Source organism: Podarcis erhardii (assembly GCF_964252035.2).
Source record: "Podarcis erhardii genome assembly, chromosome: 17".
NCBI lineage: Eukaryota > Metazoa > Chordata > Lepidosauria > Squamata > Lacertidae > Podarcis > Podarcis erhardii.
Window position 1 is genome coordinate 12,467,990 of NC_138515.1, and position 15,276 is coordinate 12,483,265.

General features: G+C 43.7%; 1 protein-coding gene across 1 annotated transcript in view; it reads right to left on the bottom strand.

Annotated features, from left to right (window-relative positions):
- The window catches only part of ADAMTSL1 (ADAMTS like 1), a 256,986-nt gene that overhangs the window by 122,052 nt on the left and 119,658 nt on the right, over positions 1–15,276 (bottom strand). The window contains exons 10-13 of the mRNA XM_081844758.1: positions 13,512–13,562; positions 7,500–7,704; positions 4,340–4,487; positions 84–168 (exon numbers count right to left, since the gene is read on the bottom strand). Of these exons, the coding sequence (XP_081700884.1) occupies positions 84–168; positions 4,340–4,487; positions 7,500–7,704; positions 13,512–13,562 (489 nt within the window). The remainder of the gene's footprint in view (positions 1–83; positions 169–4,339; positions 4,488–7,499; positions 7,705–13,511; positions 13,563–15,276) is intronic.

Consider the following 15,276-nt stretch of genomic DNA (forward strand, 5'->3'; position numbering starts at 1 on the left):
CACACATAGTCTTAAAGTAAAATACAGTTTCAAAGCACTGATCAACTCCTGACCTCATCCCAGTTTCAGAAAACCATACTCACGTTGGTTCTTCTGATACTATTGCTCCTTCTTCCAATTCCTGGGCTTGCTTGTACCATGGCAATTTAGCTTCAACAGGAAGTTTTTCTGCGGGAATAATTACAGGTAAATAGCAAATATGCCGCTGTAATATAATGCACTTTTTTTTTTTTTTTTGTAAATCAATCCACCGATTTTCTGTGTGCTGCATTTATTTCATACTAGCAAGACACTAGTCACTATGACCACAGTGTTTGTGGAGAGCACATTCTGTCTCTGGGGACAGGGTGCAGTAAGTCTCTGCGGCCTCATTTGCAAACAATGCAAAACTGCAGCTCCTATCATTCCCAGACAGCATGGTCAATAGGGATGTGACAGGAGGGGAACAACATCTGGAGAGTCACAGGATAGCCACCCTGGTTTAGTGTGTCATCCAAATCCTAAACTCTGGTTAATCTGAACTCTGGTTAAGATGCAGCTGATCTAAAACGCAAGCTGAAGTTTCCAAACTCCTCCTTGCAGACGTATTGGAGGAGACCAATGGGCTGGAGCCTGAAGCTCAGTTTCATTACACTAAACACTGGTTTAGTATTACGTCTGCAATAGCTCTCTCTGTGTGTGTGTGCTCTGCACATTTCTGCCAGAGGGATGTGTGGGCTTCATGACACAGAAGTCATGGATCTTCCCCTGTGGGAGACATGAGGTTTTGTTTTCACTTGTAAGCAGTGGCAGGAAGTGAAAATACACAGGTGCACACATTTCCTCCTGCTCCTTTTAATGTGCCTTACAGCCCCAAGTTCACGTTAACAGATCTGAAGATTCCTGCATTGCTTAGCCAAAGATGTGTGTGTAGTTATACCCATTGTATCCTCACTTTAATAACTTGAAGAAAATATATATATACTAAACTCCACTCTGATGGTTTATTATGACATTCAAGAAAATCCAGATGTGATGAGTGATAGTTGAAGAAACAGGCAAATGCAAAAATAGTTCAGTGATGCCCTTTCCAGTTTGAGCTTATCAGTTCATCAACTATGTGAATTCGAAGAATGAGCTGAATACTTTCCCTGTCATTTTTGATACAAAACAGTGCTGCTCCGTATCCCGACCTCTCCCTTCCCCTCCAAAATCAGTACCAAAAATATACATTAGAAGTATCTAATAAAATACTCACTTTAGGAGCCAAAATATACTCCCTTGGGAACATAAATCTGGACTTGGCTAGAGTAAACTGGAGCAAACCAGACTTGCAATGGGCCTTCAAGGCTAGACCTGAGGACCTGAGCCCATGACAAATGGGTGACTTCACCTTGAAGGAACAGAAAACCATCCCCAGGGACCTCTGCGGAGATCACTGGATGCTACAGCGCTGCTCCCAAGCTCTCTGACTACAGCAGGCTGCTGGAAATATGTGATCCGCCTACATGACCATTTCCTCCCTGAAATTCATGACCCAGAAACAACCCTACATGGGCCCTTTTTTCCTTTCAAAACCACTTGAACAACAGTTTACAGTTCTCATGTTCAAACTAGCTAGAAAAACAGCAGCTGTAGATAGTTGCTACTTATGAGCAACATTGTTCTGATTAGAGTCTCCAATTCTAGCAATTCGACACATGCAGTTGTTTCTGAGTAAGCCCAATCTGTTTTGTGTTTAATCCTAGAATTAAGAGCACTGGGTCCATATGGAACACGGCTTTTCTGAACCTCCATCAATAGCTCATTGCACTTCCCCCAACAAACCTTCTCTTGAAGGTTGAGAGAACTTCAAAAGTGGAATTTAACATATGCAGGGAATGCAATCTGGAGTGAACTCTATTAACCCTCCCCTTTCTGCTTGTGTATGGACTGGGCGGGTGAAGCTTTAGATGCTGCAAGACACAAAATTTAGATGAAATCTTTTGATGATGGATCTACAATAGGGACGTATACCCAGCCTAAGAATTCAATAAGGGCATTCCCTGCTGCTTAGGGCCCCAGGTTTTCTTCCAGGCACAGAAGACTGCCACGGAGCAGAACAGGAAATTAATACATACATACATACTTTTATTCCATGCTTCCTTCCCACAGTTCAAATCATGCTCAAGGCGACTTACAACATGAAAATATGCATAACTACAACATGACAAAGTACGGTAGTAATAAACTGTAAATAAAACATTTAAAAATGCACAACCAGGCTGAACAATATTCGCACAACAAGCTTTAAAATAAAGATGCAAAAAACCCAACAGCAACACACACCCCTTACCAACAATCTCCCCAATAGATTGTGCATTCAACATTTTTCATACAGTCTTTCACATTGATTGAACTATCCGTTGCAATTCTGGCAACACACAGTGACTATAACCTGTAATCCTATTTCACATCTCCTGTGATGAATTTTCCTGGAGTAGATTTATGGGCATGAGGACAAGAGGAAGAGGATAATGAAGTTATTATGCCCTGATTCCTCCCCAACCATTACTTGCCAGATTTCTACTCAGATATATTTAGTGGTACCACTTGATGTTATATATGTGGAAATGCAGCTCTTAGCTTAATCTGTATTTTACCATATTCATTAACTCTAATATGTAAAGAGATATTTCTGTTTATACACAGTATACTTATTTTTATGGTAATGGAAAGTCAGGCCTTATTGCTTTTCTTTTGCCCTTTTAAAAAACTGTACAGCCTTGTACAGCCTACGGGACCGCCTCTCCTGGTATGCCCCACAGAGAAACCTACGGTCTGCAAATAATAACATCCTCAAGGTCCCAGGCCTCAGAGAGGTTAGGCTGGCCTCAACTAGAGCCAGGGCCTTCTCGGCTGCGGCTCCAATCTGGTGGAACGCTCTGTCACAAGAGACTAGGGCCCTGCGGGACCTGACATCCTTCCGCAGGGCCTGCAAGACAGAGTTGTTCCACCAGGCCTTTGGTCAGGGCGCAGCCTGACTCCCTCCTCTGGCAACCTGCTTAGAATCTTGCTTAATTAGTTGCCATTAATTTGATTTTAATTGATTTTTATAATGTAATATTTTTAGAATGTGTGAATATCTGATGGTTTGATTGTTGATTGTTGTTAGCCGCCCTGAGCCCGGCTTCGGCTGGGGAGGGCGGGATATAAATAAAATTTATTATTATTATTATTATTGTAAAACAAAAACAAACCCCCCCCCACAAATGGTGCTTTCCTGTACAGATGCCTGCATGATGCCTGTAAAATATGGTGTATGTATATGCCTTGGTGGGTCAGAGGGAAAGAGACATATTAAGTCACATTCTGTTTACAAATCCTCAAGGCATTCTGCGGTCCTTTCCAACTCTATGATTCGACTTTAGCATCTGAGGCAGGCAATCCCAGAAGCAGGGTGTAAAAACACAATAGCAATGTTATAATAAATAAAACAAAGCAAACTTGCTGACTTTGCAAGCTGTTGAGCTGATCTTAACTTTGGTCTGACACAATACAGTTATCATGGTGTTTGCAACTTGTTTGGAGATGACATGATACGGTATCATCTCAGACCCTTAGGAAGCTAAGTGCAGTCAGAACAGAATATACACACTTTCAGAGTTAATGCTAAATACTACTTCTGGTAAATAAGCCACTATAGCTGCTAGAGGGCTGTGAAAATTTGTGTCCTGGGCTTTTTAGACTTGTCTACCCATGTACTGGGACACGGGTGGCGCTGTGGTCTAAACCACTGAGCCTCTTGGGCTTGCCGATCAGAACGTCGGCGGTTCGAATCCCCATGATGGAGTGAGCTGCTGTTGCTCTGTCCCAGCTCCTGCCAATCTAGCAGTTCAAAAGCACGTCAGTGCAAGCAGATAAATAGGTACCACTGCAGCGGGAAGGTAAATGGTGTTTCTGTGCACTCTGGTTTCCGTCACGGTGGTCCGTTGCGCCAGAAGCGGTTTAGTCCTGCTGGCCATACGACCTGGAAAACTGTCTGTGGACAAACACCAGCTCCCTTGGCCTGAAAGCAAGATGAGCGCCACAACCCAAGTAGCCTTTGACTGGACGTAACTGTCCAGGGGTCCTTTATCTTTATCTTACCTTTTACTCATGTACTATCTGAAACCCAAGGGGTGCATTGGTTGCCAGATGTGAAACCCCCCCCCCACAGCTCTCCTATCACTATATTGGCTAAAATTAAACCTTAGGCATCACCTATCAGACATTCGACTTACTGGTGGAAATTTCCTGCCACTTGGGTAGCAGGGAGTACATGTATTTAGAGGGAGGGAGAGAGAAAAGCAGGCAAGGATTCTTCTGCCCTGTGTTTTACCTTTGGGCTTGTAGCAAGGAGTGGGGACAATGCATTCTTCTTTGATGTGAGGCTTTGTTTTAGCAGTGCAGCCACCGGTATGCATCCCTCTGTGATCAATGCACAGCACCACTCGGTATCTTAGGCCTTGACCACATGTCACTGTGCACTGAAAGGAAAAACAATGAAAAAAGTATATTCCTGAATAGCCAGACTCTGCCTTCCTTTTCTAACCCTGCTTGCCCATATGGACAATTAGCAATCCAAACCAGAACAACACCATCCACCCACTCTGGCTTTCTGATCATGGTTTGTTAGGAAGAAGCAGACCACAACTCTGGTTTATACATAACAACAAACCATGCACATACAGCTTATTTCTTCCGCTCATACCTGGGCAAGAGCAACAGGGCAGAATATGCTAGCATGCTGCTTAATCCCAATTAGCCGTTAACGGTGGCATTGCATGGGGGCCCCACAGAGGTGATTGCCCTGGGCGCAAAATTGTTAGGGGTGCAAAAATTCAGCACCCGGTGCTGCCTCAATACAGCTGCATGCTTCCATTGCTGGGCTCCATTGAAAACAGCTTCTCCATGTAAACCAGCAAGTGACCTCTCCAGACAATGGAATGACTTCTTTTCTTATCTCTATGGCTATGATCTGCTGGGTGATGTGGACACTGTTAGGCAGTTGAATTTGCATGCATACTCTGTCCATTTCTCTCCCTCCCACCCTGCGCCTCGTGGCCTTGGACACTGGCAACCCATGCTACACCACTGGCCACAAGCAATGGTTTATTGTTCCCAACATGTGCTTTGTGTGTGACTGGCATTCTGAGTTAAGAGGAAGGAACAAGAGAATATGATGGTTTGGATTGTTCATAATTATTTGGTAGATAGGTCGTCTCCCTTTCTTTCTTTCTTGCTCGCTATCTCAGTACTGGCTATTTGGCTTGCAGCCACAAGTTGCTGTGCTTACTAACACTTCATCACTTTCATCCGTAGTCACTTTGGCTTAGTACAGAGGCAAAGCACTTAATGTTATGTGGTAATCAGTGCAATGCCAAGCTTTTTTTGGAATGGTGAATGGTGAACTACATACAGTAGGCTCTGCTCCTTCAACTACTTTCTAAATTATATTTTAAACCCACACGTAGTGAAGGATATTCTTTATGAATGTTCTCCCATGGTGATTTTGTTGGGTTACTTGTAGGAAACACACTAGGATCTTATATTTGCAGCCTGAATACATTTCACTATGTGTATTATCCTAAACTTTCACCCCAATTTTAAAACTATCCCTCCTTGGTTTGATTTTATGCTCTCGTTATCCTCAGCATCATATAAAAGCAAAGGCTTTGCCAGCATCCTACACAATAAACCGATCCTGTATAGTAATCACCACTCATTTCACAATCGAGGTATAACTGGGCTAAAGAACCAAATTTTGAAATCTTGTGCCATTGAGGCACAGGGGAAAGGTAACTTTCCCACTGATTTATTGTATGGACAAGGCACACTGAGGCAACCACAATGACTGAAATTGCCCTGTGCCTCCAAAACCTACACAGGTGCCAACATGCTGCCCTCCAGATGTCATTGCACCACAATCATCTCCAACCACTCGCCATGCCGGCTGGGCATGACCTATCACTCATCTACACTGTGTTTTGCATGTGCAGTCATTCTATTCTTTATACTGAGCTGCCTTCAACTATTTACAAACACTTCACAATTTGCTATTTAAAAGCTCACAGAGCTAATACACAGAGCTAACACACAGGTTCTGAGCTGTGGGGTTGTTTTTTTAAAGAAGTCCAGGAGAGATCAGAGCCTCTCTACAGAAAGGTGGCCCCGGATAATGATATGGAGACTGCTGGAGGTGCCAGGTGCAGTCCTGCTAGCCCTGTGGGCTGATATACTTGCATGGAAATGGAAGACAGAGAGAAACCTCCAAGATTCCTAGACTGCTGTTCCTGTGCTGATCTCTTGACATTCCTTCAGTGTTATACTGATACTCTTGGGGTTTGCTGACCTAACCTCACTTCCTCTCCCTTCTTCTCCATGCCTCCCTTGTGACCAGAGGGACGCTTGAATCTCTCTCCATCTGAGATGCAAGCAAGTTAGCTAGAACTGGGGATCTCTCCAATCAAGTAATAAACACAGATTTTTATTTATTTATTTTACAAATTCAGAATCTCAATTTGCTTCTCTGGGGTGTGTGTGTGTGTGTGTGTGTGTGTGTGTGTGTGTGTGTGTCCAAGTACAGTGGTACCTCGGTTTACGAACTTAATCCATTCCGGAAGTCTGTTCCTAAATCAAAACTGTTCTTAAACCAAGGCGTGCTTTCCCTAATGAGGCCTCCTGCCGCCAGTGCCCTTCCACCATTCGGATTCCGTTCTTAGACCGAGGTAAAGTTCCAAAACCAAGACACTATTTCTGGTTCTGCGGAGTTTGTAAACCAAATTGTTCTGAAACCAGACTGTTCTTAAACTGAGGTACCACTGTATGTTCCTCCAGGAGGGATTCTGCATGGTTAACTTCTGCTGAGCATTTAAGCTCTCGCTGCCATCAGCCACGGTAGTCTAAAGAGAGGCGGTATCCCACTTTTCATAATAATAACCTATCATAATAGCAATATATCCTTGCTCGTTCCTTGTTGACCACATTCATGAAATGCATCTCAGGGCTTTATAGAACTGAGAGGACTCGACAAAAGAAGAATGGCAGACAAAATTAATGGACTATGCAGAATTGGACAAAATGACAGGAAGGATTTGAAACCTGCAGGACCAGAGATTTACAGAAGATTGGAAGAAGTATATGAACTATTTGAAGAGCAACTGTAATCAACAAATTACGCTAGTAGGACTACAAGACGTTTTGTAAGGAGAACTATACGAAGTGTTACAAAGTAGAAAAAGATAGAGTTGGTTATGAGTCTGAAATGAAATAGGGAAAATAAGAAATGCATACTAAGAGATTAGATTGGAAAATTTTCAGACAGGATTGATGGAAGTCAAAAAAACTGAGTAAGATGTAAAAGTATGTTTAATTACTGTTGAAAATGATATGTTAAAAAACTAATAAAATTACACACACACACACACACACACTAGAACTGAGAGGGCTAATAAGCAATGCTGCAATATAATATATACGTATTTTAAGAAAGCGGTTACCGGAGACCACTCCTGAGCCAACCACTTGGGGCAATCAAAGATGTTGCAAGGCTGGACAATGGGCATCTTGGGAGTGTACATGCACTTCCACTCCTCCACAGAGCTGACGAGTCCCTGGATGTCCTCTTCCACACAAGAGATTGTGCGGCTCTGAATGCCTCCGCCGCAAGAAGAAGAGCAGGCGGTCCACGGGGTGCTTTCCCACCTGCAAAATAAGATGCCAGTCAGGGAAAAGGCTGAGCATCCGAGCTTTCTCACTGCATGCATCTTACGATATATTGGCATTTCCCTAGCAGCAGCAGCAGCAGCAGCAAAGCACAACCATGTCGGTTGCTGGAACAATTACATCAGCCAGTATTTCACCCATGACTGCCTAAGAAGGACAAAATTATTTACCGTATTTTTCGCCCCATAGGACGCACCGGCCCATAGGACACACCTAGTTTTTTGGGGGGAAATAAAGGGGGAAAAATATTTTTCCCCCAGGTGCTCTGCGCTAATCCCGAAGCTTGGGGCGTGCGGAGCTCAGCGCGCCCCAAGCTTCTGGCTGCCGGCAAGGTCTCCGCTAGCCTTGGGATAGCCCCCCAGGTGCTCTGCGCTAATCCCGAAACTTGGGGCGTGCGGAGCTCAACGCGCCCCAAGCTTCTGGGTGCAGGCAAGCTCTCCGCCAGCCCTGGGAGAGCTGGGTCTCCCACGGCTAGCGGATAGCTTCCTGAAGCCTGGAGAGCGAGAGGGGTCGGTGCGCACCGACCCCCTCGCTCTCCAGGCTTCAGCGAAAGCCTGCATTCGCCCCATAGGACGCACACACATTTCCCCTTCATTTTTGGAGGGGAAAAAGTGCGTTCTATAGGGCGAAAAATACGGTAGCTGGTGAAAGAATTCGCAGCATGACATGAACGGAAGAAATCTGTGGATTCAGTATGCCTTGGCAGGGGTCACCCACCTTTACGGGTCTGTGGGCACGTTTGAAAATGGGAGAAACTGTTGCAAGCAACCAAGCTTGCATTGCAACGTTGCGTACTGATCAGCGCCTAGGCATCTTCCCTGAATCGCCATTTCTCAGGAGCAGCACATTTCCGCAATATTCGAATGGTGAGATATTACTGCCAGGAGAACACAGTTCCTGCAGTCTGGAATGTGGCAGTGGTGTGCGTGTCACAGGCACCTACTAGATTCTGCCTGAGACACCAAACGCAGCTACACCACATGGTATGTGCCATGCTCAGAGTGCTCAGTGATGGAGCTGAAAGGGAACGGTCTCAAGGCAAAGTACATTTGTCAGTTTCTTTCCTGGCAGAGGGGTTTCCAGTTAAGCCTTTGTGTCAATGGTCAGCAATTACAGGGATGCCCTGGGTGCTAGTGTGCTAAGCCTTCAGTCTTTAACCCCTTCCATGCGGGCATGGTACAGTTACTGCGGATGCAGCTACGACTCCCACCACATCCAGCTATCCTTTTTGTGTTGGCAAGCAGGTGGGAAGAAGGAACAGACAGCATTCCCTCAATGCTGGATCTGGATTTGGCCCAGCAGCCTATATAGTTGCTAATTACTATGTTAGCTGGACCCAGTCGTGCTGTTGTTGTTGTTGTTTAGTCGTTTAGTTGTGTCCGACTCTTCGTGACCCCATGGACCAGAGCACGCCAGGCACTCTTGTCTTCCACTGCCTCCCGCAGTTTGGTCAAACTCATGCTGGTAGCTTCGAAGACACTATCCAACCACTTCGTCCTCTGTTGTCCCCTTCTCCTTGTGCCCTCCATCTTTCCCAACATCAGGGTCTTTTCCAGGGAGTCTTCTCTTCTCATGAGGTGGCCAAAGTACTGGAGCCTCAGCTTCAGGATCTGTCCTTCCAGTGAGCACTCAGGGCTGATTTCCTTCAGAATGGATAGGTTTGATCTTCTTGCAGTCCATGGGACTCTCAAGAGTCTCCTCCAGCACCATAATTCAAAAGCATCAATTCTTCGGGGATCAGCCTTCTTTACGGTCCAGCTCTCACTTCCATACATCACTACTGGGAAAACCATAGCTTTAACCATAGCTTTGTTGGCAAGGTGATGTCTCTGCTTTTTAAGATGCTGTCTAGGTTTGTCATTGTTTTTCTCCCAAGAAGCAGGCGTCTTTTAATTTCATGGCTGCTGTCACCATCTGCAGTGATCATGGAGACCAAGAAAGTAAAATCTCTCACTGCCTCCATTTCCCCCCCTTCTATTTGCCAGGAGGTGATGGGCCCAGTGGCCATGATTTTCATTTTTTTGATGTCAAGCAATTTCCCAGGTCACATGCACACTCAATGCATGGGGCATGCTTACAGCCCAAACCACTAGCACTGACATCTATGCAGGACATCTGCAGCAGAGTCCCCACGCTAGTGTGAATTTTGATGACCCAGGGTTTCCTATCTGATGTAGAGCCTATGTTGTAAGTTGGAAATGCAGAGGCTTTCCACTTCAGACATTTCATTGAATGTGCAACATTGGTGGCAATGGCCTGTAGCACAGTCCCACCTCCCTGTTCACACACCGAGTGGACGAACGTGATGACTATCTGAACAGGGTTATTGTTAAATGTGAAACCAACAAAGAACTTCGGCTACAATCCTAACACCACTTACCTGCAAGTGAGCCTCCCCGAATTCAATAGGACCTACTTCTGGTTAGGGATACATGAATCTTTCAATTTCAGTTTCTCTCAAGCTCCTAATTTTTCCAAACTTAAATCCAGTTCTCTAGATCAGTGTTTCCCAACCTTGGGCCTCCAGATGTTTTTGGCCTACAACTCCCATCATCCCTAGCTAGCAAGACCAGTGGTCAGGGATGATGGGAACTGTAGTTCAAAAACAGCTGGAGGCCCAAGGTTGGGAAACACTGCTCTAGATTTCCACAACAGTTTGTGATTTCTTGTTTAAAGTCCTCACGATAGGCCATCAGCATTTTAGCACAAATTTATTTTAATAAACAACTTTCCGTACGCTATTTTGCCCAATATACAATTTTTGCAATGCAATCTCCCCTAATGTAATGCATTGCTGTATGTTATTTTTAACATACATATATGCATTCTAATGCTTAGTTTAGTATATAGATTTTTGTATACTTTACTTGGCTGCAGAACTGCATTGCAAAATTTGCAGAAGTGCAAATTTCAAAGTGTGGTAAGAATTCATCTCTACACCACCTTTTTTGTTACCCAGGTGAGGAATAACCACCTTTTGAATAAACCACAGAACCAAGGAAACTATTTCCAAGTCCAGCATCCAGATTTAGGGCCCAACATTTATTATAGCTATTGTAATAGGACAGAATTCATTCATTTGTTCTGTTGTCTGTTCAAAATGTGGTTGTTCCTCACCTGGGTAATGAACAAGGTGTTGTACAGGTGAATTCTTACCATGAAAGGATGGCTCTGTTTGGGCTTGCTTATTATTTTGGAAAGTTGCTTTTTGGTAGGATTGCCTTTAAGTGGAACCTGAAATTAATTCCTCCCCTTCCCTACATCAGTTCCAGTTCCCATGCAAGACCACTCTCTGTGGGTGAAGTTCTTTGTTGACTGAGAAGCAGTAGAAGCAAACTGAGGGAGGGAGAGACACCATCTCTCACAGCACAATTACCATATTTTTTGCTCTATAAGACTCACTTTTTCCCTCCTAAAAAGTAAGGGGAAATGTGTGTGCATCTTATGGAGCGAAAGCAGGCTGCGCAGATATCACAGAAGCCAGAAGAGCAAGAGGGATCGCTGCTTTCACTGCGCAGCGATCCCTCTTGCTGTTCTGGCTTCTGAGATTCAGATTTTTTTCCCCTTGTTTTCCTCCTACAAAAACTAGGTGCGTCTTATAGAGCGAAAATACGGTAATTTCCTCTTCCGTTAAATGTGGGGCTGGGCATCATGCTAGTGATTGTGGATAAAAGTTTGCAAGGCAGGTCTGCATAGGCTAAAGTGTGGTTGGGCTATACTTTGAACTTAGCATCTAGATCAGGCATAGTTGCCAGCCCCTAGGGGCCTGTGGGATGTAATCCACTGGGAGCAGTCAAGTACAGCATTCCTTGTTTTGCTAGAGTGGACATGCAAGGGAATGTTTGGTCCAGCCAGTCAAACTTCCTGTTCCTCCTGGCCTGGAGCATCCTTCTTGCATGTGACTAGTAGGTGGGCATGACCTTTCCGGACCTGGTAAAAGGCCAAGGCATGCTGCCACTCTCCTCCTTTTCCGTCTTCCTTTCGTCCTGTGAACTGCTGGACTGCTAGCCTGCAGTCACTAGGTGAATCTCCATTATGGGGTAAACTGTTCTTATACATTTGTAAATTTAAGCCTGAAGCCTGCCTTCATGGATCACACTGTGCTCTGCCTGATCGTGAGTAAACTTTCTTTTTATTGCTTATGAGTAAGACTGTGGTGTCTTTGTTCTTTTAGGAGGGATTCAAGGGGTCTTACCAGGAAAATATTAGAACACATTTCAATCTGGACAAGCCAGACTGAATTGCGTATTGTCTTAAGAAACTCACATGAGTTTGCAACTAGTTTTCTGCTGTGTAAAGGGGAATGCACTCTGCTAAGTAAAGGAACTTGCTAGCACAAGTTAGGAAGGATATTAATAAACAATATATCCTCTCCTGCCACCCTGAACATTCCCACAGGGCTGAGGCACTGTTGTTGTTGTTTTTTTGTTTTAGGGGACCAGGCCCCCTTAGTGTTCATAGGGCACTTGGCTCCACCCCCTGGCTCCTCGTGATGTCACACACATGATGTGAGAACATCACATTGAGCCCCCTCAATCATCTTGAGAAGTTGGCGCCTGTGAGATCAGGACTATGCAGACCTTGTTTGAGGCCACGTATATTGTTCAAATAAAGCTGTAAACTCAAACAAAAAGGCAGCCGGTCTCAAGTGGAGGCCCTCAGCCAACTTAGCCCACCGAAGCCCAGACATTCTAGTTTCTGAACAAAACTATAGCAGCATACTTTTTATATTTACCATTCATTTGCATTCCAATGAGAAATGCAATTATGTGCTGCGCAATTCACCAAGCCATTCATCCTTCACAGTCACTTTAACCTTAATAGCATAATATATGCCTTACAGACACACAAACACAAACGCACACAGATGTTTCTCCCCAATCAAGCTTGTAATCGGCTGAATGCTTCAATAACTGGGCTCAAGGTTGCCTCAGAATAAACACACGGAAGAAAATACTTTCATAAGTTACATCAATAAGCCAAACAGAATTAAATAGATTCTGCTTCAATTTGGCAATTGTTAAAGAGTAAGGCCTTAGTCACAAAATTCTAAAATAACAAGCTTCTAGCCAATTAAGACTCATTTATGTTGCTTAAAAGATGAATATGCGAGAAATAATGTAATACAGTCATGCAAAAACGCCAAAAGCTGTCAAGAAATATGGATTGAGACAATGGCTTTTATTGGCCCCATTAGCAATTAAACTGTAATAACCTGGATTGCTATGTTAAAACTAGAGATGTCAGAATTTGTTTTCAATTAATTGTCTTGTTTATAACTGATTATATAACAAGTTGAGTGGCAGTATTTTGACTTTTAACATATTACGTGAAATTAATAATTCTGGAGAACACAAACGCTCTCTGTTGCTATAAACCTTTACCTTAAATGAACTGCCTTCAATCAACAGACTGTAATTGCCATTTTGAGAAAGATCCAGTTAAAACTCTGCCTCTCAAAGTGCCAAACATGTGCCCACATAGGGAAAAGAAAGGGGGGGGGCAACAGCTCGACATTTTAGTCTCAGTCTCAATTGGATATTTCAGTGACAAGATTCTTTGGTTTGTGTGATAGGCAATTTTCATTCTTTGCGAGAGCTCCAGGACACGAGAAATCCAGATTTCAGTATCTCATGTGTACAGAAAAGCAGGAAGCAATAAAAACAAAACACAAGACCGCAGGCCCAGAGCGTGTTTGCAGATCACTACCACACTCTGTTAAGAGTATCAATCAACCACAAGCACATATCTGCATGTTTGTTAAATAGAGAAGCTGGTTTACATACCGAGGAAGAGGATGGTAGAGGTCATAGGGCATGATCTGCTTGTATCCATCACTGTTAGGAACAATAATGCCAACCCTCTGAGTAGAAGGTACACACAATAAAATAAACACTAAATGATTACATTATACAGAGACATAGCATTAAATAGATTATTACGTCATTCTACTCATGCGGCTAAAAATCTAGCTTCAAAGACTAAGGAGGCAAGCAAAAATTGACATTGGCACTCATCATTTCACTTTGCAAAATATTTCATGAACCGATTTTTTTAGCCTATTAGTTAATATGGCTCCAACAATGTAAAGTGATTTATTTATTAAATGCAGAACAGTTATGTTCTTAAACTGAACTCAACAGAGTTAATGAGCAAGTGAGGGAGAGAATGATGTGTTTTGTATCTGTGGGGAAGGGGCGCAGAACTTGTGAGCCTCAAAATGTGCTGGGTGCTCAGTTCCCATCCTCACTGACTGTGGGCCATGCTGACCGGGGCTGATGGGAGTTGGAATTCAACAACATTCAGATAGCCAGAGATTCCCCATTCCTGGTGCACGGAAAAGAAGAGTCTCTCAACTCTTACAAATCGCAAACAGCAAGGAGTTATTCTGTCTCATTAAAAATAAAGCCCACCACCAAATTTTAAAGGTCAACCTAAAAAGTAGGGATTTTATGCTGCGAAAAGAGACATATTCACCATTACTTGTTGACAAATAAAATGACTCTGTCGATCAGTAGGATTCAATTATAACATCTCAACAAGATGGGAGAAATGTTGCCATCTTTGTACTAACCATAATGTTGAAGGATGCTTCCACACATCAAAGTTAACAGGATAACAGGAAGCACAAACAGGAAGTACCGCACTGGAGTTTCTTTTTGTTGGGGATTCAGGCTACTCATGCTTCTCTTGCATGATAGCAATCCTGCTAGCATCCATCACAACTTGGATAACTCCTTGTTCAATATGTGGTTTCCAGGTCACCAATGCTATAATTTACAGTCTTAATCCTCCACATTTACAGGGATGCCCCTTTACGACATCATAGCTCATTAGCTTGCGAAGTAAGCATTGATAAACCAAAGACTGAGCAAAGTGAAGCGAATATGCAAAAAGGCTACATAGCCTGAGAGGCAAAAGTACGTATTCTAATGGATCACTTCCTAACAAATTATAAAGCAAGCAAACAATACGAATCAATAACAGGAAAGCATTGGTTTTCTTTAAGTACTTGTTTGGATCTTCGGTGCTTATAGTTTGCATCTATGTGTACTGCTGCATGAGAGGAGGCTGAATGTAAAAAATGGGTTTGTTAGACACTAAGGTAGCAGCATATTGGCATCCTAAATTCTAGATGGCTAATGAGGAACCACATTGTTGCTGGAGACCAATCCTTCGCTCCGCCATGTTGTCAGCCAAGAACCCAGAAGCCCAATACCAAAACACAGGGTTAATTGTTTTGACAACAGCAAGAGCCCAGAGCCTAATTCAGTAAAGGCCACAGCAAACCTGAGTTTGCAAAACTACTTGACAAGTGTGCGGGGAGCGTGAGATGCCACAAATTTCCTTGAAGGCAACATCCGGACCACTGGGCACGTGATGAAAGGTTAGGGGGCCTAAGAAATACATTTAAAATAGAGCTGTTCATCTTTGTGTGCTGTCTGTTGAACCCTCAATTTAGGCGCCATCCAGGTGCAGGTTATATACACTGCTCTTTGGTGGGGCTCTTAAACACAGGGCTGCAGCAGCATTCCTGAAAGGTCAGAGTTG